This window comes from Chanodichthys erythropterus, chromosome 21 (assembly GCF_024489055.1).
Source record: "Chanodichthys erythropterus isolate Z2021 chromosome 21, ASM2448905v1, whole genome shotgun sequence".
Taxonomy (NCBI): Eukaryota; Metazoa; Chordata; class Actinopteri; order Cypriniformes; family Xenocyprididae; genus Chanodichthys; species Chanodichthys erythropterus.
Window position 1 is genome coordinate 31,143,634 of NC_090241.1, and position 26,828 is coordinate 31,170,461.

Consider the following 26,828-nt stretch of genomic DNA (forward strand, 5'->3'; position numbering starts at 1 on the left):
TTGTGACAACATGCCCCAATAGTTTACACAATATGGTGGAAGTTGTTACAACAACAACAACAGGATAGCAGGTTTGTCAGTTACATTTAAAAAGAAAGACTACTGATAAACAGTAATTGATAATACAGCAAAAATACATTTTAAAAATACATGTGACAACCTAAAATCTACCTTTATTAAATTGTCGTCTGAATATGCTAGTGTGGTTAATGAGATATAGCCTATGTACAGTAACAACTAGCCCCGTTCCTCAATATCAAAGTACCGTTGTATTACCATTTGAAAGCATTACTAAACCATGCTACTTATATTTTCATGTGTTTGATGGTGTATTTAAGATAAATTAGCATATGTTTCCCATATGTCATTGAATCATATGTTAATTGCCTTTATGAATTGTGTGTGTTTGTAGGATGCGGAAGAGGGAACTGCAGCGTGTGGGCAGGAGATTGCTGCTGTTGGGCATCTGTCTGCTGTCTCTCTGGGGTCAGCTGAGCCTGGCCTCAACACATCGCAGCCATATTGGTGAGTTGCATGCAAATATATACACATTAACTTTAATGGGAAGCATTAGAGAAAACAGATGATCAAACAGACTTTGGTCAAGATCTTGACCAAAAAATGATGCATCTGTTGCTGGAAATAAATGTTGTGATTTTATTTCCATCAAGAGGTGCATCTGTTTTTGATTAACTTCTTGTATTGACAATGCAAGAGGGGAGCACTCTGTAAAGTCTACTCCAGCACACCCTTTTCAATGACATTAAGGTCAGGACTAAGAGGTGCCAATTCATGTGTGAAAATGATTCTTCATGCTCCCTCACAAATATTCTTTCACAATTTGAGTCTGATGAATCTTGACATTGTCATTCTGGAATATGGCCATGAAACATCTTCTGATATGGATGTTTAAGAAATGAAAAGCTGTACACTCTGACTGTTAGGGTTAGAAGAACCGTTGCCAAACGGTTATAATAAAACATGCTAGAAACATGATAATCACTGTAATAAATATCCATTCATAGATTCTTAAGAATTAAAATCCAAACAGGCTTTTTTTTGGCCGGGCAGTGTATTTATATAATTAAATTGCAACCTTTGCGATTTGATGTACTGAAAAAAATTGGTGTTGAATTTACTTTGAAACAATTTTCACTCAGAAAATTTCACAAAGAAACAAGAAGTCATTTTTTGTTTTATTCATAACTATGAAAAAATATTTTGTTATTGCACCAAGCCACTAAACATTACAGTTTTATTTCAATGAATGATGCAACTCTGGATCTGTTCTCCATTTGAGTCTCCGTTTGATCTCTGTTTACTCATTGCTCCTGTCTAGGAGAAACCATTGAGATGTAAAAGTAATAACTTTTGTGACTTTACTTTCTGAAGTCTCTTGACGGGAGTGCAGTGTTAGGTCAGTGGAGCCCAGTTGCAGGCCAACAGGGGCGCCAGAGGAGAAGGTGTCATGCTTGTCACTGAAATCTCATTGTAAGGAGAAAACGACAAAGTGAAGGAGAACCCTGGGCAAAAGGTGGAAGATGTGAATACACATTGCAATAATGAGACCCTGTCCACAGGGGCCAAGTGGCAAACAGTTGAGGACCAGGAGTGAAAAGAGAATGTCATATTTGAGCACATACACACACAGACATTAGCTGCGTATATATCCTGGCGAGGCTGTGTCTTCCTTTTTTTGTGTTTGCCGAAAGCCACAAAGACCCATTGGGGACAAAGCCAAGCAACAGCGACAATTAATCTCCTGTTATCAAGTCAAAGGCCGACTCTAAATAAAATCATGCAGCTTTTCAGGCACGGCGACAAAGATAGCAACAAGTTTCGGAGGCCCCATCCTTCTCCCGGCGGATGTGTACGTGCGGTATGTCGGAGGTAGAAAGGGTGATTGATTACAGCGCGAGTTGCCCAATCATTCACCCTGTGGTGGGGAGAGAGTGGCTTTCCACCCGATGCCGGTTCCTCAGCTCCAGGCTAGCACAGAACTAATCACAGAGTAACTCCCAATGGCTCGGGGAGGTCAGGCCAAGGTGTTACCCAGTAAACAAACCTCTTTAGCCCTGCTGTTTAAGAGAAGTGTGGGCCTCCTGCTGCTTTGGAGAGTCAACCTCTCAGAACACCCTTAAGAGAGCACAGATCAGCCCAAAAACACCTCAGGGACAACAGCAATGCCAGGACTCATTAGTTAGTCATGAGAGAGGGGGGGGTAACGTTGGGTGGAAGAAGGAAAAATATGGCATGAGATGAAAAACAGAGGCAAGGGAAATGAGATAATATCTGGCAACTTTGATAACTAAATAAAAACATAAAACTTGCAGAAATGCAATAAAGGCCTAGTTGTTTTGGGGGGTCTCCCTAATAAACATGGACAATTAAATGTGTGCATTTCTAGAGAAAATGTTGCTCAAACATTGGTCTTTTATATTTTAGGAAATATTTGAGATCTGTCTTTGTTTCAGATATTTGTTGTAAAGACTGCTTTGAAAATGCGCTGCAAAATTATTTTCCTTATTGTATTCTTCTCTGTTTTTGTCCCCATTAAAAAACAATGTTCAGTGTGCTTGACTGAAAAATTGTTTAAAAAATTGCTACTTAAAGGGATATTTCACCCAAAAATGAAAATTTGATGTTTATCTGCTTCGCGCTCTGACAACGGCAGTGATGTCTAGCACTCATTGAAGTATATGCACCAGACATCACTTCCGTTGTCAGAGTGTGATCAGACCTCACTAAGCGAGTGCAGAACGCAGTTGGACATTGGTGTTTTAGAGGTGAAAAATTATATAAATACTGTTCGGTTTTTTTTGCACAAACCGATCGTTTCATGTCTTAGGACATCAATGTGTCGTCATGAGCTGCAGGGTTTAATTTGGACTTGTCTGTGCATGTTTTTTCGACTCTTATTGATAGAGTTCCCATTCACTCCTATTATTTGACTGACAGACGGCAACGGTTGCAGTTAAAAATCATCATTTGTGTTCTACTGAAAAAACAAAGTCACCTACATCTTGGATGCACTGGGGGTAAGCACATAAACATCAAATTTTCATTTTTGGGTGAACTATCCCTTTAAGTAAATTTCCTGATAATTTACTCACCAATAAGATGTTTGTCTTTCTTTCTTCGGTCAAAAAGAAATTAAGGTTTTTGAGGAAAACATTCCAGGATTTTTCTCCATATAGTGGACTTTACTAGGGTACAACGGGTTGAAGGTCCAAATTTCAGTTTCAATGCAGCTTCAACGGGCTCTACATGATCCCAAACGAGAAATAAGAGTCTTGTCTAGCGAAACGACCCTAACCCTAATATATATACTTTTTAACCACAAATGGGTTGCGCCACGCATTACGTAATCACGTTGGAAAGGTCACGTGTGATGTAAGTACCGAGTAAAGTACCGATCCAGTGTCTACAAAGCGAACGTGCAAAGATTAAGTCAAACGGCCTTTACAAAAAAAAGTAAAACCACAATGTTGGACGATTTTGAAGTTGGAGGAGAAAATGAGATGGAGTTTTTCACCATACAGCGGTACTTTCGCCATACTGTACAGTAAGAGCTGAAAATCCCCACGACTTTTAATCTTCTTTAAAACAAGATTTGATCAAGTGGTATTCACTAGATGTCGCATAGGTCATACTAGATTAGGTAAAGGTGAATAACCAACTCCATGTATGTTCTGCAAGACTTTCCCTTAAACATATTTAATTGGACTGTCCTGCTTTTAATGCAAGTAGACAACATTTTTATTTAGTAAGCTCACTTAAGGACTAAGTAAGATTTTACCAGAAAGGGTTTTAAATTTTTTTGTAATATGTCAATGTAAAGCCTCTTGTATATTATTAACTGCTGTATTTTTCTTTTTGTTTGATTTTTATTTTTATTGTATCTGTGCAACTCATGTATTTTTTTGTAACTCCGTTTTTGCCGTGAAAATAGCCTCCGATGCTGACATGGCATTAAGAAGCTATGCTACAATAAGAGCTCTAAAATATGCATTGATATCATTGATAGCTTTGATCATTTGGTCTTGGAAGAATTTGTTGGGAAATAGTTTATATGGAAATTTCTGACTTTAGATTACAGACTGGCATATCTGAACTCAGTTTGTGAAACTCAAAGCGATACAGTATGTTAGAAATGTCCCTTAATCTTATTGCTCTCTAGGAGAAACAATTGAGATGATATGTTTTTTTTCCTGTGTTGATCTTGAAGACGTTGATGCATCAATGTAAAATCTCTCCATATAAATTCATAGAGCAATAAGATCATGTCTTGCTGTTGATTAGATGGAATGTTTCCCTCCTCTTCTCCTTAAATAGATGCGTCTCCATGCTAATGCACAGCAATCAAGCATTTTCTGATTTGTTAGTCAGTAGCTACAGGGGGAGATTCTGCAACGCACGCTGGAATAATAGAGACGTGAAAACCACATTGCAAGAGCTGATTATCAGATTTAATCTGACAGCTGATCTCTTTTCTTTAGATACAGGGCTTGAAGTGATACACCATGCAGGTCATAAAGTTATAGATGTAACTGGTTCTGGAATAATGTTCTGATGAAATATGGCCCCAAACTGAATTGAATTTTTAATGTCAATGAGATCATCAAAATATTTTATTCTGCAAGGTTAAATTGCACATACTCACTTACACTTTAACTCTTGCACTTGTATAATAACCTTCTTGGTTTTGATAAATAATGGTTGACATTATTCATTAGCATGGTCTAGTTAGCCCCTGCTAGTAGATTTCATAACTGCCATTTATACTTCACTCCAATTGTTATAGAGCTTCTTGGTTGATATTATAAATTACATGAGGGTTCCTTGCTGGTATTGTTCAATTAAATGAAATTTTAAACACTTTATATAATCTTTACAGTTATTTCCATATGCGAGTACATGTTGGCTGGCTTGTCGCAGACTGCAGAATTTCAGCCTAGAGTGGGCTTGTATGTCTACAAGGGAAATCGTGCATGCCTCAGTGCACTCTGTGTAGAATAGCATAACTATAGCTTGTTCCAGGGAAAGATAGGAGGAAGACATCTCAATTTTTGGACTCTGATATTCTGGTGTCTGCAGGGCAGGTCATTGTTTCCTTTGGGACACTGGACAATGTGGAACACTTCTCACGGTATACTGGGGTAAAGACATGATAGATAGATAGATAGATAGATAGATAGATAGATAGATAGATAGATAGATAGATAGATAGATAGATAGATAGATAGATAGATAGATAGATAGATAGATAGATAGATAGATAGATAGATAGATAGGTGTATACGATGGATGAATGGATAGATACTGTTGATAGATACAGTAAATAGATACTGTAGATAGATAGATGGATGGACAGATACAGTATATGGATACAGTAGACAGACAGACATGGCATAAATGTCCTCAAACTATTTGTTTTATAGTTTGACTTAAAGTACTGCATGTGACATTTAATGCATGTGACATTAAAGTAGTAAGCGTTCCAGTTGTCATAGATGGCATTTGCCTTGGTGAAGTTTGACCATGTGTTTGACACACACAGAAAATGTGAAGGAAAAAGCAGCCAGCAAGAGTCTGGCTTATATGAAGTCCTTCCCAGGAGTGTGCAGATCTCATCTAGATAGAGGGTACTTCTTAAAAAGATGATATATAGATATTTTTTGGCCTACACATAATTAACATCCATAGTTATTTACGTATTACTGCAATATTTTTTGAAAATGCAGTATGTAAATAGCATTGAATTTACATTTCTTAAGTGCTGAGTGGACGATAGTAATAGTAAAGCAAGAGTAGCTGTGCCCAAACTGCACTGAAACTGTAATTTAAGTAAACATATAGCAACAGTAATAATCAGTAACAATCAAATAAGTTTATTAAGCACTATTTAAACAAGTTTGTGTTTCATGTCATTATCACCATTATTATAACTCGTCTGACTTCTTATATAGAACTTATACACCAAGCATTTACCCATGACTAGCATCTCATTAGTAGCCATTGAGACTTCCTGGCGGTCAGTCTGTAACTCTGAGCAACATGTTTTTTTTTTCTATTTTGGGCAGAATAAAAGGGGATCATAATGGTTTTAACTGACGGCGGCAATTAGAAGAGAAGTGCTGACAGCGTTCCAGAGGGCCGCGCTGAGAGCAGAGTGTTAAAATCGCCATCATGAAGCCTTAAAAATTACTGTTTTTAAAAAAAGGCTAACAGTACCCTGCAATTTTGAAGAGTGCATGTAAGATACGTTTAATTTTAGTTTACCATTCACTATATAGCATGTCAATTGTTATTACTATAATGAAAGCAATATTGCATAGTAAGGCTAACCAAGGAATTGATTTTGAATGCACATATATACCATGATGACATCAATCAGCATTTTAGATTTCACTCGGTTAACTGCGGCACTATGATAATGCAGGCCATTTTTTTCTCACGGTTCGTTTGCACACCTCCTGTAGACTTGCATTTCATGATTTGAGCACGGTTATATTTTCACCAAGCTGAGGATATGTCAGGAAACTCAATATTTCTCTCTCAACTCTAATAAGGAATTCCTTGCTGTTATTACTAGAACAGATTGATGGCCCCAGATCGTAAATTAAAGATATTTGCTTTAATAACTGTCCCTTTGAAACTACCCACTCAATAAGTGCAAGTAATAATACGATATCAATCCTGGAAGACATTTACGAGCAGGCATCCTTTGCAAAAACAAGACGAGGCGAGAGAACTATTGTGAGAGATGCTCCAAAGGTTTTGTGGATTTCTCGGGTTGTTTGTTCCCTGACTCCCTTCATTGGTTTACACTACCCGCCTCATTTCTGCTAGTTATCCACAATAGGTAGTTTAGCCCAAGTGAAATGAAATATTTTACATCGGGACTTGTACAGTATTTAAAATGAACTCTATCAGTCCATATAGTCAGTTCATAACATGCTCAGAAATGAACTCATATTATTGGTCTTATTGTACATGATTCATGGTATTATTTTAAAGAAAAATGATTTTGTCTTGTCTTTGCAGAGTGAAAGTGTATAAATAATAGTAATAATAAATGATTATCAATAATGATATTTATGATTATTTATTTAAAAATAAAGAGTTTCACTCTAAAAATGTTGCACTATGGAATGTTGTCTTACTTTCAAAATAATTAAAGCACCAGCATGTTACCACATTAAAATGAATTAGTTTTGTCCTATTTTCAGTGCTGATTCTACATAATACATCAACATAGATTCCTGTATTTGTGAAGTCAAATGTCTGAATATCTGGGTCAAATTTTCCTCCGTAGGCCTACCCGTTTACTCAGAAACCATCTGTAGTTTAGTGTACTCCTAAAATAAAGCAGATATACAGTGCACATTTTAATTTTAAATGTCTTTCTCTTCCTGGAAAATGGACCAAAAATACTGATGACTCATGTTTTACACTGCAATTACATTTTATCCAGCAAACAGGGGCCTCTTGAGTCAGAGATGCTTAGAAATGTGAATTACCATGAATCTACATAAAAGCACAAGTTAGACTAACAATATTCCCTTGAATATTGTCCCATCAAGCAAAAAAGAGTCTGAAAATTGTGATATTGAACAGTGCTACTGATTGGTTAAGGGTCTGTAAGCTCCCAGCATGCATTACTGCTAGTTGTAAGATTATTGTTGTGCTGTTTGCTGAATTACTATTAATTAGTCGTCATAGTCGAGTGAACATGTATAGTGGTGAATAGGAGACGACAGCAAATATAATTTTTGTATTCTAAGTTACTTCAACAGCAAACACTGTAAACCCGGAAAAGTTGGCAAAACTCAAAAAATGATTTTCAGATTTTTTTTTTTTTGTACTCATACATTTTAATTTGCTCTTGACTTGAAATATTTGAGTAAGCTAACTCATACATTTAACTTAAAATCATGTAATCTCAACTTAAATATTTTTAGTAGTGGAAAGTTGGCTAGCTTTAATTAGATTCAGTAAATGCTAACATGCTGTGTGGTAACATAATGCTTTGATATCATTAGCATAGCATAGCAATTGCTGCAATATAGACCATTTAACATATTTCTGTTCTCAAACTAAGAACTCAACATAACAGAAACTCTTTTAAATTAGCATAGCTAAACGTTAACCCCCAGTTTCACAGACAAGGTAGTCACTGTCTGTGAAACTGGGCCTAAATCTCCAACTTAACATTCATATTGCACAAAAAAACTTTATACAAAACTTAATTTTAGCATTTACTCTCCCTTTCTTGTGTCATGGCATAGCATGCTGGGAAATAGAAATCCCAGCCCAGTTTCAGTTAAATTTAAGAGTTTGTCTAAATTAAAAGAAACATGTTCATAAAACTCACGAACAATGAAATTCAAAGTCAAATTACTTAAAACAAAGTCCCTTTAAGCCAAGTCTTTTCACTCGGCAGCCATCTTATAAATGCCTCTCGGGCATGCAAGTGCAGCTCCTATCTCTCTGAATGGGGAAACATCAAATTCTCCAAAGCTGTTTGGCAAGCTTTCGATTAAATTTCTTATTTGAAATCACCAAGAAAATCTGACAAACAACTGTCTCATAAATTTTGTTTCTAAATGCTCGAATCATGACAAAAAAACTGGCTGGATCAAGCTAATGCGCATGCGCAGTTCTAAGTTCACGTCTCTATAGGAAGTGCATGTCTGACTGTTTCTATAGGAACCAAAGCTTCTAACAGTCGCTGCAGTGACACAATAGCTTTCACCAATCAGCAATTGGCTCTTTTTTAGGAGGCGGGACTTATTCCACCATATTGCATGATGCACTTTCCCCCATTCAAAATATTATGAGTGATGCGTCTTGTGTTATTCAATAGTCTTTGCTTAAAATGTGTCAGTTTCATGAAAAAAGAAAGTTCGGTAACACTTTACTTGAAGGGGTGTGCCTAAGACTGACATGACACCTTCATAATCATGACATGACACATGTCATGAATATGAAGGAGGTTTTATGAATGTTTATGACAACTGTCATTAAATGTCATTCACTCAATTATGTCATTTTTAATGCAAAGATGACATTGTTTGAGATATGACAACTTGACATAAACCAATACATCATAACTTGTCAGTGTCTTTGTCATGACAACTTGACATCATTTAGCTTTATGGGTTAACATTACATTAAACTGTCATGTCGTTGGTTTTGACATTGGCTGTCATGAGGCCATTATAATATTGTCATAAATATGTATCTTGAGCTCAAGTACAGTGGTACAAATTGAACTTGTCATTAAAATGTCATTAAGTGACAATACTCTGACAAATAATTTTATATCAGATTCATGACTATTTTTTTCATTTCATTTTATTTCATTTTTTTTTTTTTTTTAAGTTTCCTCCAACAGAAGGTCAGATAATAAACAATTTCAAATTTCATAAAAAAGATGACACTGTTATAAAATAATGGTAACATTATTTTAGGGTCTTTTAACTAGTTGCTTATTACTATTAGCATTCATATGGCTAAAATATTGGCTATTTATTAGTACTTATAAAGCACATATTAATGCCTTGTTCTGCATGATCTTATTCTACATTCTTAATCCTACCTAAACAATTAACTATAATAAGCAGTAAATTAAGAGTTTATTGAGGGAAAAGTCATAGTTAATCGTGTATATATGTTTTCACTATACTGAAATGTAAGCTAAGTAGCTTTTTTAAGTTTGATAATTAATTTTCTATGTCATGTTTATGACAGGTTATGATGTTTTGCTAATGTCAAGTTGTCATGACAAAGACACTGACAGGTTATGATGTGTTGGTTTATGTCAAGTTGTCGTAACAAAGACATCTCAAACAATGTCATTTTTGCATTAAAAATGACATAATTGAGTGAATGACATTTAATGACAGTTGTCATAAACATGCATAAAACCTCCTTCATATTCATGATATGTGTCATGTCAAGATTATGAAGGTGTCATGTTCGTCTTATGCACACCCCTTCAAGTAAAGTGTTACCGAAAGTTCTATATACTCATAAAAGTTAATTTGATTGAACTAATTTGTTTAATTTAAGTTTACCCTACTCAAACCAATTAATTAATTTGAGCATTAGGGTTTACAGTGAAAATCCACAATAGTGTTTCCGCGACTTTCCAAAAGAGAGTGAAAATGTATAGCCGTTGTATTAGAAACTCTCACGTGGCAGTGTCAATTCTTTTTTTTCTTAATTTAGATAATATAATACAAATTATAGCATTATAATTATATATTGCATTTTTTTAAATGAAAATATTAAAATGTTTTCTAGATTTGCATGGTTGATAACTGTGGAAACGCGTCATCACAGTCTAAAGGGTCCATTTTTTGTGTGATAATCTTTTGAAGTCCTATAAACAAAACCATTATTCACTCTCAGAAGTGGACGCATATCAGTTTTGTTGTGATTCATTTAGCATTCATATCTTACATGCAGTCTAATCCCTGTCTGGTGACCCACAGTGACCAGTGATAGTACTAGAAAAGTAATGCTGGTTAAATTATGCAAAACGAAATGTTCAGTGTCAGGGAGCGATGTGGTGTTCTCAAATGTGAATTAATTATGACCAGCAGCTACCATTCAGTAGGTTAATGACTCTTGAACAGACCTCAGTTAAAATAATTTAGACTATTAAGAATTCATAATTGTAATATTTCACCTCTGGCTGGCGGCAGCTTTGCTCAACACTCATTGTAATTTGGCCGATTAACAATTAATACTTGCAATATTTCACCTTGACCCGAAATGGCGTAGTTGAATGAGTCAGAGCTAGTCATGGAGGTTTTTTTATGCCTTTTGCCATGGCGGTTTTGGTTGGCAATCTACTCTGGACCTTGGAAAATAACACCAAACGTGTTTGGAATGGGTGAATACATAATTACAATTTTATTTTTTGGTGAACTATCCTAAAATATTGCCTACAGAGATGTACAACCTTCAAATCTCAAAGTTACATTTGAGAAATTGCACTATAATTGAACTAAAAATGATCTTTTAACGCAGTACATTCCAGTTAATATAGCATTTGTTTTATGTGGAACATGTACTATATTTTATACAATTCTGAATCAGAGACAGTTGTGTTTATTTCAGTTCATGGGCTGTTTCCTTTCCACCTCGGTCTGTAGACAACAGCACAGGAAGCTGATTGGTGTTGTTTGTTTCCACGGCAGCATGTGTGATGACATTTCTCCTGTCAGTCATGTTTTGCAGGCTCAGAGGAGAGTGTATGTGTGTGCATGTGTGCATATGTGAGATATAAAACACTACTGACACTTTGAGGGTGGGGACCGCATGCTATTTAGAGCAAACATGACTGTAGCGAGAGGCAGGATGCATTCGGAATGAGCGAGCACGTGGGAAAACGAACACAGAACTCCCTTTTAATGGAGTTATTAGGCTGAATGTTGCTCCAAAAATGACAACACACCTTTGAGCGTATTTTGATATATACCAGTATGTTTCATATGATATTACATAATCATTTCATATATAGTGGACTAATTAGAATGCGCTGTCAAATCCATAAAGTAATATCAAACCTGAGCCTTTATACAGAACTTTTCTGTCATTTTGTCATTTCTTTCATCCCTTTATTTTCCAATCGAGTCAGGTGCTTTGATGTGATTCATTGGTAAGCAAGCTTTTGACCTTGGATGCTCCTCTAATGGATGGAGAAAGTAACTAAATATTGAAGCTATCGTCTTGAAAGCTAGACAAGACAAAAACACCCAGACAGGCAGGTGTAATAAAAGTCTCAGAAGTGAGAAAAGTAGAATTCTCTCCTCAGTTCCCAAATTAACTACAGAGCAGCCAGGGCACAATTGAACTATGGAGGGATATATATATATATATATATATATATATATATATATATATATATATATATATATATATATATATATATATATATATAGTTTAAATTAAATTAAATTATTTTATGTTTTGCGAATTATTTTATTTTATATAGTATATAAAATTTTATTTTATGGGGCCACTGTATGTGATGTAGGATAATACAATTGAATTATTGCAATTATACATATATTGCAATAATTCAATTGTACTATCCTACATCACCCCATAAAACAATTAGACACATAAGCTACACTTAAATATTGGAATGTTTTTGTATTATATAACAAAATATCAAACCAATTCTAATTTATATTAAAGAAATACGGAACAAGCGCACATTTCAAGCAAAACGTTGCAAAAATTGGTTGTGTTTCAAATGTGATTGTCAAACAGTGGCACTTGGTTTGATATCTTATTCAAGATAAGATAATTGTGATTTAAAGTGACCATGAAATCAAAATTGAAAAATCTTGTTTTTTATGGCATATTGCAGTATTTATTATAAATGATTTATCTCACTTACATGAGATCGACCAATAGCGAACCACAACCAACCAATCAATTACCAATGGACAAAATCAAGTAAACTTTTGAGCACAACTGTATGTATATGCACAAAAAATCATGGATTTAAAATCTCACAGCTCTTTTTGCCTTTCTCTAGAGTTAATGGCATTTCTGAAATGCTGTAATAGCGGTATTCTTCACCTTTACTTTCATCCACCATTTGCCAAGTGCGTGTCAAACAGTGACAGCGACTCTATTAGTTTCAGGGTGTTGCTCTTTTTCACAACAACTGAAATGTAATAACATTCAGAGACCATTGACTGAGATAGGTGTGTGATTCCTCAAGGGAGGACCATTGATCAGGGGCAGCCATTAATGGCGCAATGTAGAGATGGATGGTGTTGGACAGAGGTTCATTTGAGCCCTTGGCCGATGTGTTCTGAATCTGTCAGCTACAGCAATCTGTCACCAAACCTTTGGCTTGACCACTATGTGCACCCTGGTGTCTGGGAAAGGATACAGCAGGGGAGGGAAAGAGAGCTAGAGAGATCTTTCAAATGAATATCGCTATGATGAATGATATTTACAGAGGGAGAATGGTAAGCAATGATCTGTAGAGTATTTTGGAATCACTATCCCTGCCTCATTAAGCTGTGTGGTTATGTGTTGACCCAGAATGCGAAAATAATATTTCTCAAACTGTTTAAGCATTCATGTAAATGCAGATTTGTTGATTATCGCATTATGGTTAATGCGATAATTAGGGAAAAATCACTCATTTGTTTTTAAAAAGAAATAATGCCAACGGAAAACTCCGGTTGTGTTAAATGATAATGATGCCGCTGGTGATGTCTCAAGGCATCATCAGCGAAATGGATTTATTAATAATGTTGACTTTTGCTTAAAGGGTTGTAATGTTTATTTGCAGAAGGCTGTCTGGGAAATTAAATGACTGTAAAAATATTAAGAATTTCTGTTCTGCACAATAGAATTTCAGTCGAAAACCAGAGTGTTTCTGAAGAATAAAAATAGGGAAATTTAATTCTGAAATGTCATTTATTCTGTCGTGCCATTGTTATTTTTAAAATAAAGTGTTTCTTCACATTTTGTATGGTATATATGAGCTCAGATATACACTTATACAATTTTGTGTTGAATATTTTATATTGCATAATAGAAGCATTTTCAATACTTTTGTAACATTATAAATGTATTTACTGACACTTTTGATCAATTTAATGCATCCTTGCTGAATAAAAGTATTAATTTCTTTCCAAAAACATGTATAATGTATAATTTTACAAAAGATTTCTATTTCAGATAAATATTCTTTTGAATTTTCTATTCATCAAAGAACACTGAAAAAAAAAAAAAAAATGAATCCAACTGTTTTAAACATTGATAATAATAATAAATGTTTCTTGAGTGGCAAATCAGCATATTGGAATGATTTCTGAAGGATCATGTGACACTGAAGACTGGAGTAATGATGCTGAAAATTCAGCTTTGATCACAGGAATAAACTGCATTTTAAAATATTCAAATAGAAAACAGTTATTTTAATGCATAACAGACTTCTTCTAAAGGTGCCCTCGAATTAAAAATTGAATTTATCTTGGCATAGTTAAATAACAAGAGTTCAAACACCGTTGTTTCCTCCTTCTTATATAAATCTCATTTGTTTAAAAGACCTCCGAAGAACAGGTGAATCTCAACATAACACCGACTGTTACGTAACAGTCGGGGTGTACGCCAAGGGCAGGCATTAACGTCTGGAGCAGCACAGCCGAATCATCAGACTAGGTAAGCAAGTAAGAACAACAGCGAAAAATGGCAGATGGAGCAATAATAACTGACATGATCCATGATAACATGATATTTTTAGTGATATTTGTAAACTGTCTTTCTAAATGTTTCGTTAGCATGTTGCTAATGTACTGTTAAATATGGTTAAAGTTACCATTGTTTCTTACTGTATTCACGGAGACAAGAGCTGTCCCAATTTTCATTTTTAAACACTTGCAGTCTGTATAATTCATAAACACAACTTCATTCTTTATAAATCTCTCCAACAGTGTAGCATTAGCCGTTAGTCACGGATCACAGCCTCAAATTCATTCAGAATCAAATTTAAACAATATAACAGTATACAATGCTCACATAATCTGACACATGCATGACGAACACTTTGTAAATATCCATTTGAGGGTTATATTAGCTGTGTGAACTTTGTTTATGCACTGTTTAAGGCAAGCGCGAGCTCCGTGGGTGGAGAGCACGAGAGTTAAAGGGGCAGCAGCATAAATCGGCTCATATTTAATGATGCCCCAAAATAGGCAGTTAAAAAAATTAATAAAAAAAAAATCTATGGGGTATTTTGAGCTGAAACTTCAGACACATTCAGGGGACACCTTAGACTTATATTACATCTTGTAAAAAAACATTCGATGGCACCTTTAAAAACATTACAAATCTCACCGATCCTAAACTCTTGAACGGCAGTATGTATGTATGTATGTGTATATATAATATATACATATATACATATATATATATATATATATATATATATATATATATATATATATATATATATATATATATATATATATATATATATATATCAAAAGCAAGCCTTTATCATTTACAGGTATTCATGTGTGTTTCTATTGTGTGCTTTTCAGTTTATGTTTACACCAGCATGAGGTTTTGGACCTCTGCCCAGACTCACTCCTGTTTTGGGAGTGTTGACTTCATATTAGCGTTCGCTAACCACAGAGGTACTTTAGCCGTGTATGTGTGTTGTTTTTCAGCAGAACCTGAACGGCCATATCTTGCAGGCGAAAATTTGCTGTCAGCAGCCCAGCCCGGGCTTTCCACGGCTCGTTGGTTATCAGAGTGCGTCTTGTGTCAAGGAAAAACACAGCGTATTTGTGTCAAAGCTCTGACCCGGTAAAGAACATTTGATGTGACATCTATTCATTTAGACTTTTAAGAGACCATCTCACCCCTCCCCACACTAAACACCTCTGATCAGGTAACCAGTGTGGCGTCGAGACGGAGTGTTTGATCTTCCATTTCTGCAGACCGCAGATGGCTAGTTCTCCTATCGCCTCATAACAATTTCATAAGTGACTTGCTGTAAATTGCCATAGCGATGGTATGGTAATTGGGTTGCCAGTCTGCTTCACTTGCTCTCTCTGGTCAAAGAAAAAAAAAAAGGAGAGAAGCATTTCTCTTTCTTTTCGCTGCAGTCACACTGAGTAATAAGTGTTAGGACAGATGGAGTGAAAGTGAGCTTGATCATAGAGTCGAGGAAAAAGAGTGGACTCATTTCCTGCAGTACAACTTGCCGAATGTGCTAGTAATGCGCTACTCAATGCAATTGTGCTGAACTGAGATAAAGAGCATTTCCTGTACTGCCTCTACTGACCACCCATGTCATCTAAAAATATAGCTGCACTTATTTGTCTTTAATTTTTGGTTGTTGAAGTTTGTAGCTTTGCTTCTTGGCATAAAAAATGAACATAGGTTAGTTAGGAAATTTCCTTAGGCAGAAAAATGTGTGTGTCTGTAACATGGCAGTCATATGTTTTTGAAACAGAACATATGAGTGACGCTCTCTATGTCAGTGCGCTCCGCTCAATCATTAATCCTTTTAAATGCAAATGAGCTGCTGCTCCCGGCCCCCTTTCCATAAAAGTGCGGAGCTTTAACAGCTCACGCGTCGGTTGCTCAACAACAACAAAGCTGGAGAATCTCACGCAGCCAAAATGAGGATTGTCAGTAATGGTGTTCAGCCTTACATTGTTCAAACTGGAGTTTGCTTGTTGTAGTGCCTACCAGTCATTTGTTGTAGTCCTTAAAAATACATTTCTGGTGTAATATATGGTGTGTTTTTAAAGAAGGCAGTATTCATTTTAATAATATTAATAATAATGGATATTGTGTGTAATTGTATAAATAGTGCATTTGTGTACCAATACTTTAGATTTTTTTATTCGTGCAACGCTGATTTTTAGTACTAAGCACAGTGCACTTGTGAAAAGTGAGACTTCTGTTTTTTTTTAAGGAAGGTGTTCTGTGGATGTGCCAGTGTGCTCTGGTCAGTGCACCATTAATGAATACTTCATGATGTTATTTAACTCTCGGATGACTAAATCAATATTACCCTTCCTTCTTTATTGAGCATAGAACAATGATGGAGGAACAGATGTTTTTTACTGTCATGAAGAGTCAGTACATTCTGAACATATCAGACTCCTTACATCATACAACACACACACACACACACACACACACACACACACACACACACACACACACACACACACACACACACACACACACACACACACACACACACACACACACACACACACATGTTTGTTTTTGTGAATTGTGGGGACTTTCCATAGACTTCAATGCATTTTACACTGAACAAACTGTACATTCTATCCCCCTACCCTGCCCCTACCCCTAAACCTAACCCTCACAGGAAACTGTGCAAACTTTTACTTTTTCACAAAAACTCATTCTATATGATTTATAAACCCATTTACATTGTGGGGACCGCTGGCTGGTCCCCACGATGTAGGTGAACTCAGGTTTATATTACATCATGGGGACATTTGGTCCCCACAATGTAATATAAACAAAAGCACACACACACACACACACACACACACACACACACACACACACACACACACACACACACACACACACACACACACACACACACACACCATCTCTGCTCCATTGAACTGGTGAGGCTGATATTGTCTGTCAAGTGCCTTGGGATGAAGAGACTACCGAGACTCTAGCGATGAATGTGTGTTTGGTTCCAGGAAGAACCTGGCCACTTCGTGAATACTTTAATTAATATTTTTAAGCATGTTGCATTAGGCATGTGTCAGGCCAACAATGTAGTGTGTAATGTAGCTGTTTATGAATATAAAAGGTCTGCAAAATTTTAGTTGTTGTCAGAGTCTGTTCTGCCTGATTCGAGTCATCTGTAATACCAGTCTTACTTCCTGCACAAACCAAACTGTTCTTGTCTGTTCTTCTATGGAAGCTTGTTTCCGCCACTAAATAAAAAATAAAAAAGGTAATTGCGACTTTTTTTATCTCACAATTCAGATTTTTTCCTCGCAATTGCGAGTTTAAATCTCTGAATTCTGACTTCTCAGAATTGCGTGATATAAACTCGCAGTTGCAAATTATAAAGTCAGAATTGCAAAATATAAACTCACAATTGTGAGTTATAAAGTCAGAATTGCGAGTTATAAGTCAGAACTGTGTCATATAAACTCGTAATTGTGTGTTATAAATTCAGAATTGTGAGATATAAACTTTGAATTCTTAGAACTGAGTTTATATCAGTTCTGATAAAAGAAGTCAGAATTGTGAGAAAGTCAGAATTGCGAGATTTAAATGTTCAATTCTGATTTTTTTCTCAGAACTGAGTTTCTGATAAAAGAAGTCAGAATTCTGAGAAAAAAGTCAGAATTTCAAGCTTATATCTTCATTTATTCAGAATTGCGAGATGTAAACTCAGTTTAGTTTTATAACTCGGTTATAGTTTTCTGCACAGCTAAACCTAATCCACTTTGCATGAAATTCTAAAGGATGAGGACAAGCTCGAATTGATACGGTAAAACCGACACCATTGTTACTGTTCGTACCACTGTGTGTATCAAGTGCTGAGGAAGATAAGTGGCTGAAATTCAGACATGGTGATGGCCGTTTAGTTTCTGATACACGCTGTAAGCAGTAGACCATTCACAAAAGACGGGGCCATCTGACCAATCAGAGCAGGGTAGGCTCTCAGAAAGGAGGGGTTTAGAGAGACTGAATCCTTTATCGAACCATTTTGAACACCGTGAGGAAAGAGGAGATGCTGCAATGTATATTATGAGGAAATTAAAGTGTTTTGATCTTGGATGCATGTAAACTTATTTACCTTCAAATCTAAATTAGGAACCTTTAAAATAGCACAACGGGGCACTTGACTGAATATCATTGCATTAGCAAGAAGTTTGATTTTATGAGAAATCTGTGTTTGTGTAGTTTATATACAATTATATAGTGCAAGGACATTTATAATTATATGATTATGTTATATTAATCCAATGTAGTCTGCAATGGTTTGTTTTTGCTCTAGGTTAAAAAAAACTGTCCCTGTAGTTATTAGCTTTGAGGCTGCAAACAGAGCTTTGTGTTTGAAACATATAAGAGGAGTTAACAGATATGAAGAGGCTTTGTTATCGCTCATGGGTAATTGTTGCCTGTCACATGAAACGAAAGCAGATTGTACCTTTAAGGACATCCCTTTATCCTTTTGTTTAGCTTGGCAACATAATAACTGTTTTGATGTGTTCTCGGCTAATGACGGTTTAATCATTTGTTTACTACATTCATCTGAGGTATATGGATATATTTTGTCAGCGTTTACTTTAATGGTTAAGCACCTTGCTCTCATATTTTCATCCAGCGTCTCCGTCACAGTGTTTCTAGGTGGAAAAACAACCTTTGAATAGCAATTTTGTGTGAACAAAGTCTGTCATCTCTCTCTCTTGCACCAAAGCAGAGGGTGGCTGTGTTATGCTAATTCAATAGGAGCTTAGCAGGAACATTTTATGTATTTTCTCTCCTTTTTTGTTATTTGTCAATATGTTCGTTGACTATTTGTGGAAAAAGAGCCGCTCAGCTCCAAAAAAGCTCATCAATGACAGACTGGAAAAGCACAAAAGTAAGGCATAAGGGGAAAAAATGCCTGCTTAATGCTCATACTTGCATCTGAAGCAGCAATCTGTTCTGTTTTATTTTTAAAATGGCCTTTACCCTTGTGGAGAATGTCACACATCCCAATGTTAGATGATTTTACCCTTCAACTCGCATTAATGAGAAACTGCATGGAGACTCTTAGATCCTAACCACATCTGACAAGTGCCAGCAACATTTGCAAATCCTGTGAAATAACCATATGTTTGTCATTGCTTGAGAGACTTTTTGGGTGATTGGAAAAACCTTGTTTCTTTTTTTTTTGTTTTTTTTTATATAAACTATTGTATTTGGAAAGGTATTCTATATTTGTAAATTAAGTATCCGGACACTTTAGCCACACTTAAAATATTATAAGTATCATTGCATTAGATAATATAAATTCATAAGTTATTAGGTTTGAAATACTACTGTTAAAAAGTTTGGGGTCAGTACAATTTTTAAAAAAATAAATAAATTAGTACTTTTATTCGGCAAGGAATCATTAAATTGATCAAAATTGACAATAAAGACATTATAATACATTTCTATTTCAAATAAATCCTGTTCTCTTGAGTCATCAAAGATGACTTTTTTTTCATCAAAGAAGATGAAAAAAAAATGTATATCAGCAACATTGATATTATTAAGCAATTATTTTTTTTTTAACCCTCTGGAGTTTGAGGCTGATTTGGGGCCTGGAGAAGTTTTGACTTGCCCTGACATTTGTGCTTTTTTTCAGTTGTTCATAAACATATTAATGACACAAGTTTCATTACACTGTATTCAGCACAAACTAGGCTACCATAATATGTGAGGAACATGTATGTACATGTTTGTATTTTTGAAGGAATAACATTTATGCGTGGTTATTGAAAAAACAAAAAACTCTGAAGTCACTGAATTAAGGCCAAAAAATAATATTATATATGTGTTCACAAGACTTCTGGGTATTGGAGGTTGTAGACTAGAGTTTTTTCTTCAAAATTATGTAAAAATTATCCTGCCTACTCCTTCATATAAAACAATAGAGAGATTTAAATTTTCTAAGACACTTTTTGTCAAGAAACACAGTATGTGTGGAGGCGTGAATCATCATGAATAATGGGTGATTTACACCCAAGAAGACAAAATAATTGCATAATGACCTGTAATGACTTGCATAATAATGAGGCCTTTCAGTCAGGTAAGCTGTGAAAAAACCCTCTGTGATCATGTCTCAAGCTCATCATGTTTTATATCAAGCATACAGAAAAAACAGCAATACTGTGAAATATTGTTACAATTTAAATAATGGTATTCTATTATATACTTTAAAATATAATGTATTTCTGTGATGCAAAGTGTCTGAACAATTATGTTACCTCTATGGCATTTCATACAGGCTTTTAGCTTAAAAGCATGCACATTTGGAGAAATATTAATGGATTCTCATATGTTTGTCAATTTTCTATACAGAGGAGTAATATTTATTCAATATTTATTGTCATCACTATGAGCGCTGGATACTGTGTTTTCAATTCATACTGGAAGCCGGAGGGCGCTCTGTGCACCTTTAGTCCACAAATATCTCCTAAAGAAGAATAGGCCATGTGACAATCCAGGAACTAACAGGCTTCCAGAGATCGCTAACTATGGCTATGCAAAACACTTTTGAAGACAATAAATACACGATTAAGACGATGAATGCATGTACTGACTCAAAATTGACGTCTGAATAGTGCTGGCTCCAATGAGCTGAATCACGGAGGTCTGACATGTGTCTCTTTTCATACAGATTACATAAACAGAGAATATTTGTTTTCGATTTTACTTACATGATTTAAAACCTGACATTTCAACGTTTTTTTTAGACATAAGTCTCACTTTTGTGTCATTAGTATTCTCTAAGTTTCAGTTCATTTTCTGAGAACTATCAGATTGGACAGAGGGAGACGAGAGATCATGCATCATGTTATTTTTCTTTATTTGGCAAAAAGCACAACACTTTGTTTTTACTCTGAGTATACACAAATAAAATAAGATATTCTATAGTTTCAATTGATATACTACTTATGTCTCTATGACAAAAAATGACGGAGTAATTTAAGTCTGTTTTGCTGCAATGTGAAAAAAATCCTGCAAAACGCGCCGGCGCGTTACCCGACTCCAGAGAGTTAAGCACCAAATCAGCATATAAGAATGATTTCTGAAGGATCATGTGATACTGAAGATTGGAGTAATGGCTGCATTATTTACATTTTAAATTAGGGCTGTCAAGCGATTATTATTAATAATATTTTTAAAAAAAATCTAATTAATTATATGATGTGACGATTAATTAATCTAATTAACCGCAAATTAATTGCACATCAAATTTGGAAAGAAATTACCCCCAAAAGATAACTTAAAGTCATTGTTGTGTTAAATGAGAAAAGCATCAAATAGACATTACAAAAAGTATCTTTAGAAAAAAAAAAATTTATTTGATTCAACATAGAATTTATTACACACAAACTTTTAGGCTTCAACTAATAAGCTTCTCATTTAAAATATAGCTTCTCGTTTATTTTGGCTTTTGTGAAATAACCTAAACTAGTTTTGATGCATTTATCATCCTTCTTGTCTATCCATTCCTCAATGCTTGTCAATGGATGTGATTGTGATGTTGAAAGCAATGCCTAAGAGCCGTGCCAGCTCCCATTACTGTTAGCGCCCTGATCGTGCCCCCTCCTGCTGCTGAGGCAGACGTTCCCTGACTCTGCCAGACGACCAGCCTGCACACCTTAAGCGAAACATATCGATCGCAGCTATTGCAAGTCCATGGAATTTTTGCGCAGATGTCCAGAGAAAGACACGGTACCTTCGTAGAAATGGTCTCACATAAGTCGACTATACAGAGCCAAGAAGTAACTGTTTAATTCTCTTTGTTGGTCCTCAGGCACCTTGCTGAACACTGGCCACTTAATCTTCACAGGAGCCGATTGGTCACGTACACACACATACTGCCTATAGATTTGGTTGGCTTGTTTATGACCTTGGTGAAAGGGTTGTGGTTTAATCAGTACTTTGCACTGTTTCTCCAGGCCCCGCCAACCTATTCCTGCAGTGTAAGGAAGGCAGCTATTCTGAGAAAGGTTTCCCACAGCAGGCTGAGGGCTGATCCGGGATCAGGTGCTCCTGTGTCTGTGCTGATCTCTGTGGCTGTGCCAAAAACATTCTGTTCCAGGAACATGACACTTTCTTTGTTTTGCAAATTTGATTCAATTTCAGTGTGACCTCGAGTTAAGAAACACATTTTGATCAGTGCCAAACATAGAAACTGTTAATTTTCACTGCCAAAATGAAAAGAGTTTTCACAGAAGCTCTTGAGCGCACAGATAATATCATTTACATTTATTCATTTGTGTGCTCTGGATTGCACCCATTGCACTGGTGTTGCTAGTGCCATGCTCTTCCACATGGGTGTCAAACTCATTTTAAGAGGGCTGATGGAGAAAACATCATTTTATGCAGCTAGTTTAAAAACAAACTTTGCTCTACCCATTATTTCCTCAGGTTTTAAGAGCAGATTTTTTTTTTTTTTTTTTTAAGAATTTAAAGTTCTTTATTGTATTCATTTTATTTCTTTATTTTAAGAAATTCTTAAATGAATGTTTTTAAAGGAATAAAGGAATTGTTCATCTAAAAATGAAATTACCCCATGAATTACTCACTCTCACCCCATCCTAGGTGTATATGACTTCTTTCAGACGTATACAATCGTTATTGTTAAGTTAAATAATGTCCTGGCTCTTCCAAGCTTTATAATGGCAGTGAATAGAGGATGAGATTTTGAAGCCCATAAAAAAGTGCATCCATCCATCCATCATAAAAGATATCCACATGGCTCCGGTGGGTTAATAAAGGCCTTTTGTAGTGAAGTGATGCGTTTGTGTAAGAAAAATATCCATATTTAAAGGGTTAGTTCAACCAAAAATGAAATTTCTGTCATTAATTACTCACCCTCATGTCATCCCAAACTAGAGCTGCCGATATTTCCCGCCACCGTCCTCACCTTTGACAGCAATAATTGAATATTTAATATTGAGTGGCAAATTTTTGCTCATTTATTAATAGTATTTACATAATATATATATATATATATATATATATATATATATATATATATATATATATATATATATATATAACTGCGCAGCGTGCTCGGGTAGGGTCGGGCTTGATTTGTTGGGCCCGATCTAAGCTCTATCCCAAACCCGTAAGACCTTCGCTTGTCTTCGGAATACAAATTAAGATATTTTTGATTAAATTCGGGGGTATCTGATCCACACATAGGCAGCAAAGGTACTAAAGACATCGTTAGAACCATCGATGTAACTACAGTGGCTCAACCTTAATATTATGGAGCGATGAGAATACTTTTTCAAAAACAAAACAAAAATAATGACTTTATTCAACAAATTTAGTATTGGTTCAATACTGAGCCTGCGTTCAGACGTAAAAACCAATTGAGCTGAAGTAACTCAAAACATTCAAAAAGTATTTAAAATTTCCCCTAAAACTCCAGCTTGTGGAATAACCCAGCCCAGTTTATTTTCTTGTAGATTTTTACAAGCACTATTAGGTTTGAAGATACACAAATAAAAGCATATTGAATGAGTGAAAGCAATCATTTCTTATAAGCTTTTGGAACAAACTACACCATTGAATATTCAATTTGCATCCACTCAAACGTTTTGAAATTAACTTTGGCCCTGCAGTGTGTTTGGGCTGAGAGATAATCACACAAAGGGGGTTCAGCCCTTCACCCGCCAGCGTTTGCATCGGTAAATCTCTGTTTTTCTTTTCCAAGCCCACAATCGGCCTGCCGCTCGACAGACTCTTTTGTGCGCACGTTAAAGGCTCTTTATTGATTGGAGGCAAAATGTTTTTAATGTTGTTGATGAGATTTTGAGATTGGCCAGCTAATGGGAAAATGGAGGCCCCTTTTTCAATCAATTTTTAACTCAAGTCTTAAATTGAAAATCTTTACCAATGCAATTAAGGCTGATTTGAAAGGTACACTAAAACTTTCAAAATGTTTTTATTCTCTTTTCTTTTTTTAACTCCTCAATTTAGAGCTTCAGAAAGATGTGTGAATACACACTTTTAGATGCTAAGTAATGCCCCTTCTCGCTGTTGTTCAGTCATAGGTGAAGGATAAACAAAACAAAAAAGAAATAAATAAATTGCCTGAAAGAACCTTCTAGACGCTTGAAGGTCTGTGATTATCAATTAATCGTTTTACTTGTAATTACTAAAGTGAATCATAAAACCCAACATGTTGATCACATGCAGAGACTTCTGATTTTCTTCTGAATTCTGACCTGAGACAAATCAAACTGCTTGCATTAGCATTAATTAAAATGTACACTGCCTTCACGTCAAATTCATTTCCATTGCAGCCACCGCCAGCAACAGAATATGCATTAGAGCCTCATCGTTTCCTTTGTCGGCGAGGGGAGTATGAAACAGCTGGTTGATTTTAATAGACTCTGTGTCCTTGTTGTTTTTCCTCAGTGCACGTCAAAGCGGGAACCTGTGAGGTCATTGCAGCCCACCGCTGCTGTAACAAGAACAAAATCGAGGAGCGCTCCCAAACTGTCAAGTGTTCTTGCTTCCCTGGGCAAGTTGCTGGTACAACAAGAGCAGCTCCTTCCTGTGTGGACGGTAAGAGTGTTTTTATTTGTTGTGTATTTATTCGTGTTTGTGTGTGTCTGCTGTTTGATTTTATTAAGTTTTATATATATAAAATTAAAGGGGACCTATTATGCCCCTTTTACAAGATGTAATATAAGTCCCCAGAATGTGTCTATGAAGTTTCAGCTCAAAATACCCCACAGATAATTTATTAATATAATATAATTTATATTGTCAAATTTGCCCCTATTTGGGTGTGAGCAAAAACACACCATTTTTGTGTGTGTCCCTTTAAATGCAAATGAGCCGCTGCTCCCGAGCCCCTTTTCCAGAAGAGGGCGGAGCTTTAACAGCTCATGCTTCAGTTGCTCAACAACAACAAAGCTGGAGAATCTTACACAGCCAAAATGATGATTGTCAGTAACGGTGTTCAGTCTTACATTGATCAAACCGGAGTCGGACACTGATGGAAAGTCTCAGGAAGAAGTTACAACTTTTAGAATGAAACTGGACGTTTCTGAATGGTTAGTGGATACATTTATGTAGATTCTGTGGAGTTGATTCAACTCATCGACTAGCATGTGCCATCATGTTAATCTTTTGTGCAAATCCAGCATTGAATTGACCCTCATTTGTGAAGCAGTCCAGCGTAAAATGATGGCATGACAACAACACTCTACTACAACAACTCTTCCTCTTCTCTAAAGCAGCCCAACATGTCCTCACCCTCTTTGCTGCGTGTTCTCAGGGGCAGTGTTTGTACATTTTGGAGTTTGTGATGTCACCAACCCTGGAAGAAACTCGTTGTAGTCCCTACCAGCCGTTTGTTGTAGTGCTTAAAAGGCAATTTCTGTAAAAGAAAATATCTCCCTTTGCATTGAACTTTTAGCGTCGTAACTTTGCAGATGTTGTTTATGCTCAAACAGCAACATTACACACTAACTAAAGTTAAAAAGTGAAATCATAATCAAGGATCCCTTTAACATAATTTTAATTTTATGACAATAAACAGTTTTTTTTTTAAGAAATATATGTATATACAATGTATATGTATATATATTTGTATAAATAATTTACAAAAGAACACAGTAGAAATTAGCTAGTCTGTTTTTAGCTGCTTTTATCCGTCTTTTGCCTGTTTTATTATTTTAAGAATTAATGCTCCTAAATTAAACTGACAATGTAAAGTTGGCTGTCTTTTTTTAAAGTCTTGCCACCCCTCTTTATCTCAGTCTCATCTCTCTGGGCTGTCACTTCAGAGACTGTTTGAGTGTGACACCGTCATCCTGCTGTTCGCTTGAGTGCAGCGTGGGCTGCTTGTCTAATAACATGTCAACGGCCCCCTCACTGGACAGGTCAATCGATCTTGATCTTCTTTTCTGCCCTCTAATGCATCTGACAGGCGCTGCCACCTCCTGCTGAGCACCGAGACCACAGCGCATGATTCTACCTGCTGTACGAGGACAAAAGCCGATACACTTAAGACTGAAAGACACTTGACCTCTCTACACTATTTTTATGCTGTAGAATGTCTACATACTGTCGGTTTTAAAAAAACTGAGACCACTTTGTAAATTTGTAATGAAAGTATTGAAAAATTAATTTGAAATTGTATTAGAAAAAAAATCAAAATGGAAATTTCACTAGTGGTCTCAGGTTTTCGGACCCCACAAACAGTCCCGTTTTCAAAGAAGTACTTGTAGAAAGCTGTAGAAAGTAGCAATTGCTATTGAAATATACAATTAACTATGTTAATTATAGTTGCTATATTCATTACGCTTATTGTTATACAGTAAAAATCATAAATTAATGTGGGATTTCTTTCGCATAGTGTAAGAATTACAGTGGTGACAAACTACCATGGATTTATCATAGAAAAAATAGGAGTGCTCAAATTTTGACAGTCACATTTTTCTTTTTCATGTTGAAAGTTTGGATGGAAGATATTAAGGGGATTGTTTTTAAAATCTCCAGTAGCCTTTTAATTGATCTGCCTC

General features: G+C 35.7%; 1 protein-coding gene across 3 annotated transcripts in view; it reads left to right on the forward strand.

The window, feature by feature from the left end:
- Positions 1-26,828, forward strand: part of tafa3a (TAFA chemokine like family member 3a) — a 118,322-nt gene that overhangs the window by 86,233 nt on the left and 5,261 nt on the right. For all 3 annotated transcript variants that reach the window (XM_067373676.1, XM_067373678.1, XM_067373679.1), the window contains 2 exons: positions 413-525; positions 24,712-24,861. In XM_067373676.1, coding sequence (XP_067229777.1) covers positions 413-525; positions 24,712-24,861 — 263 coding nt within the window. The remainder of the gene's footprint in view (positions 1-412; positions 526-24,711; positions 24,862-26,828) is intronic.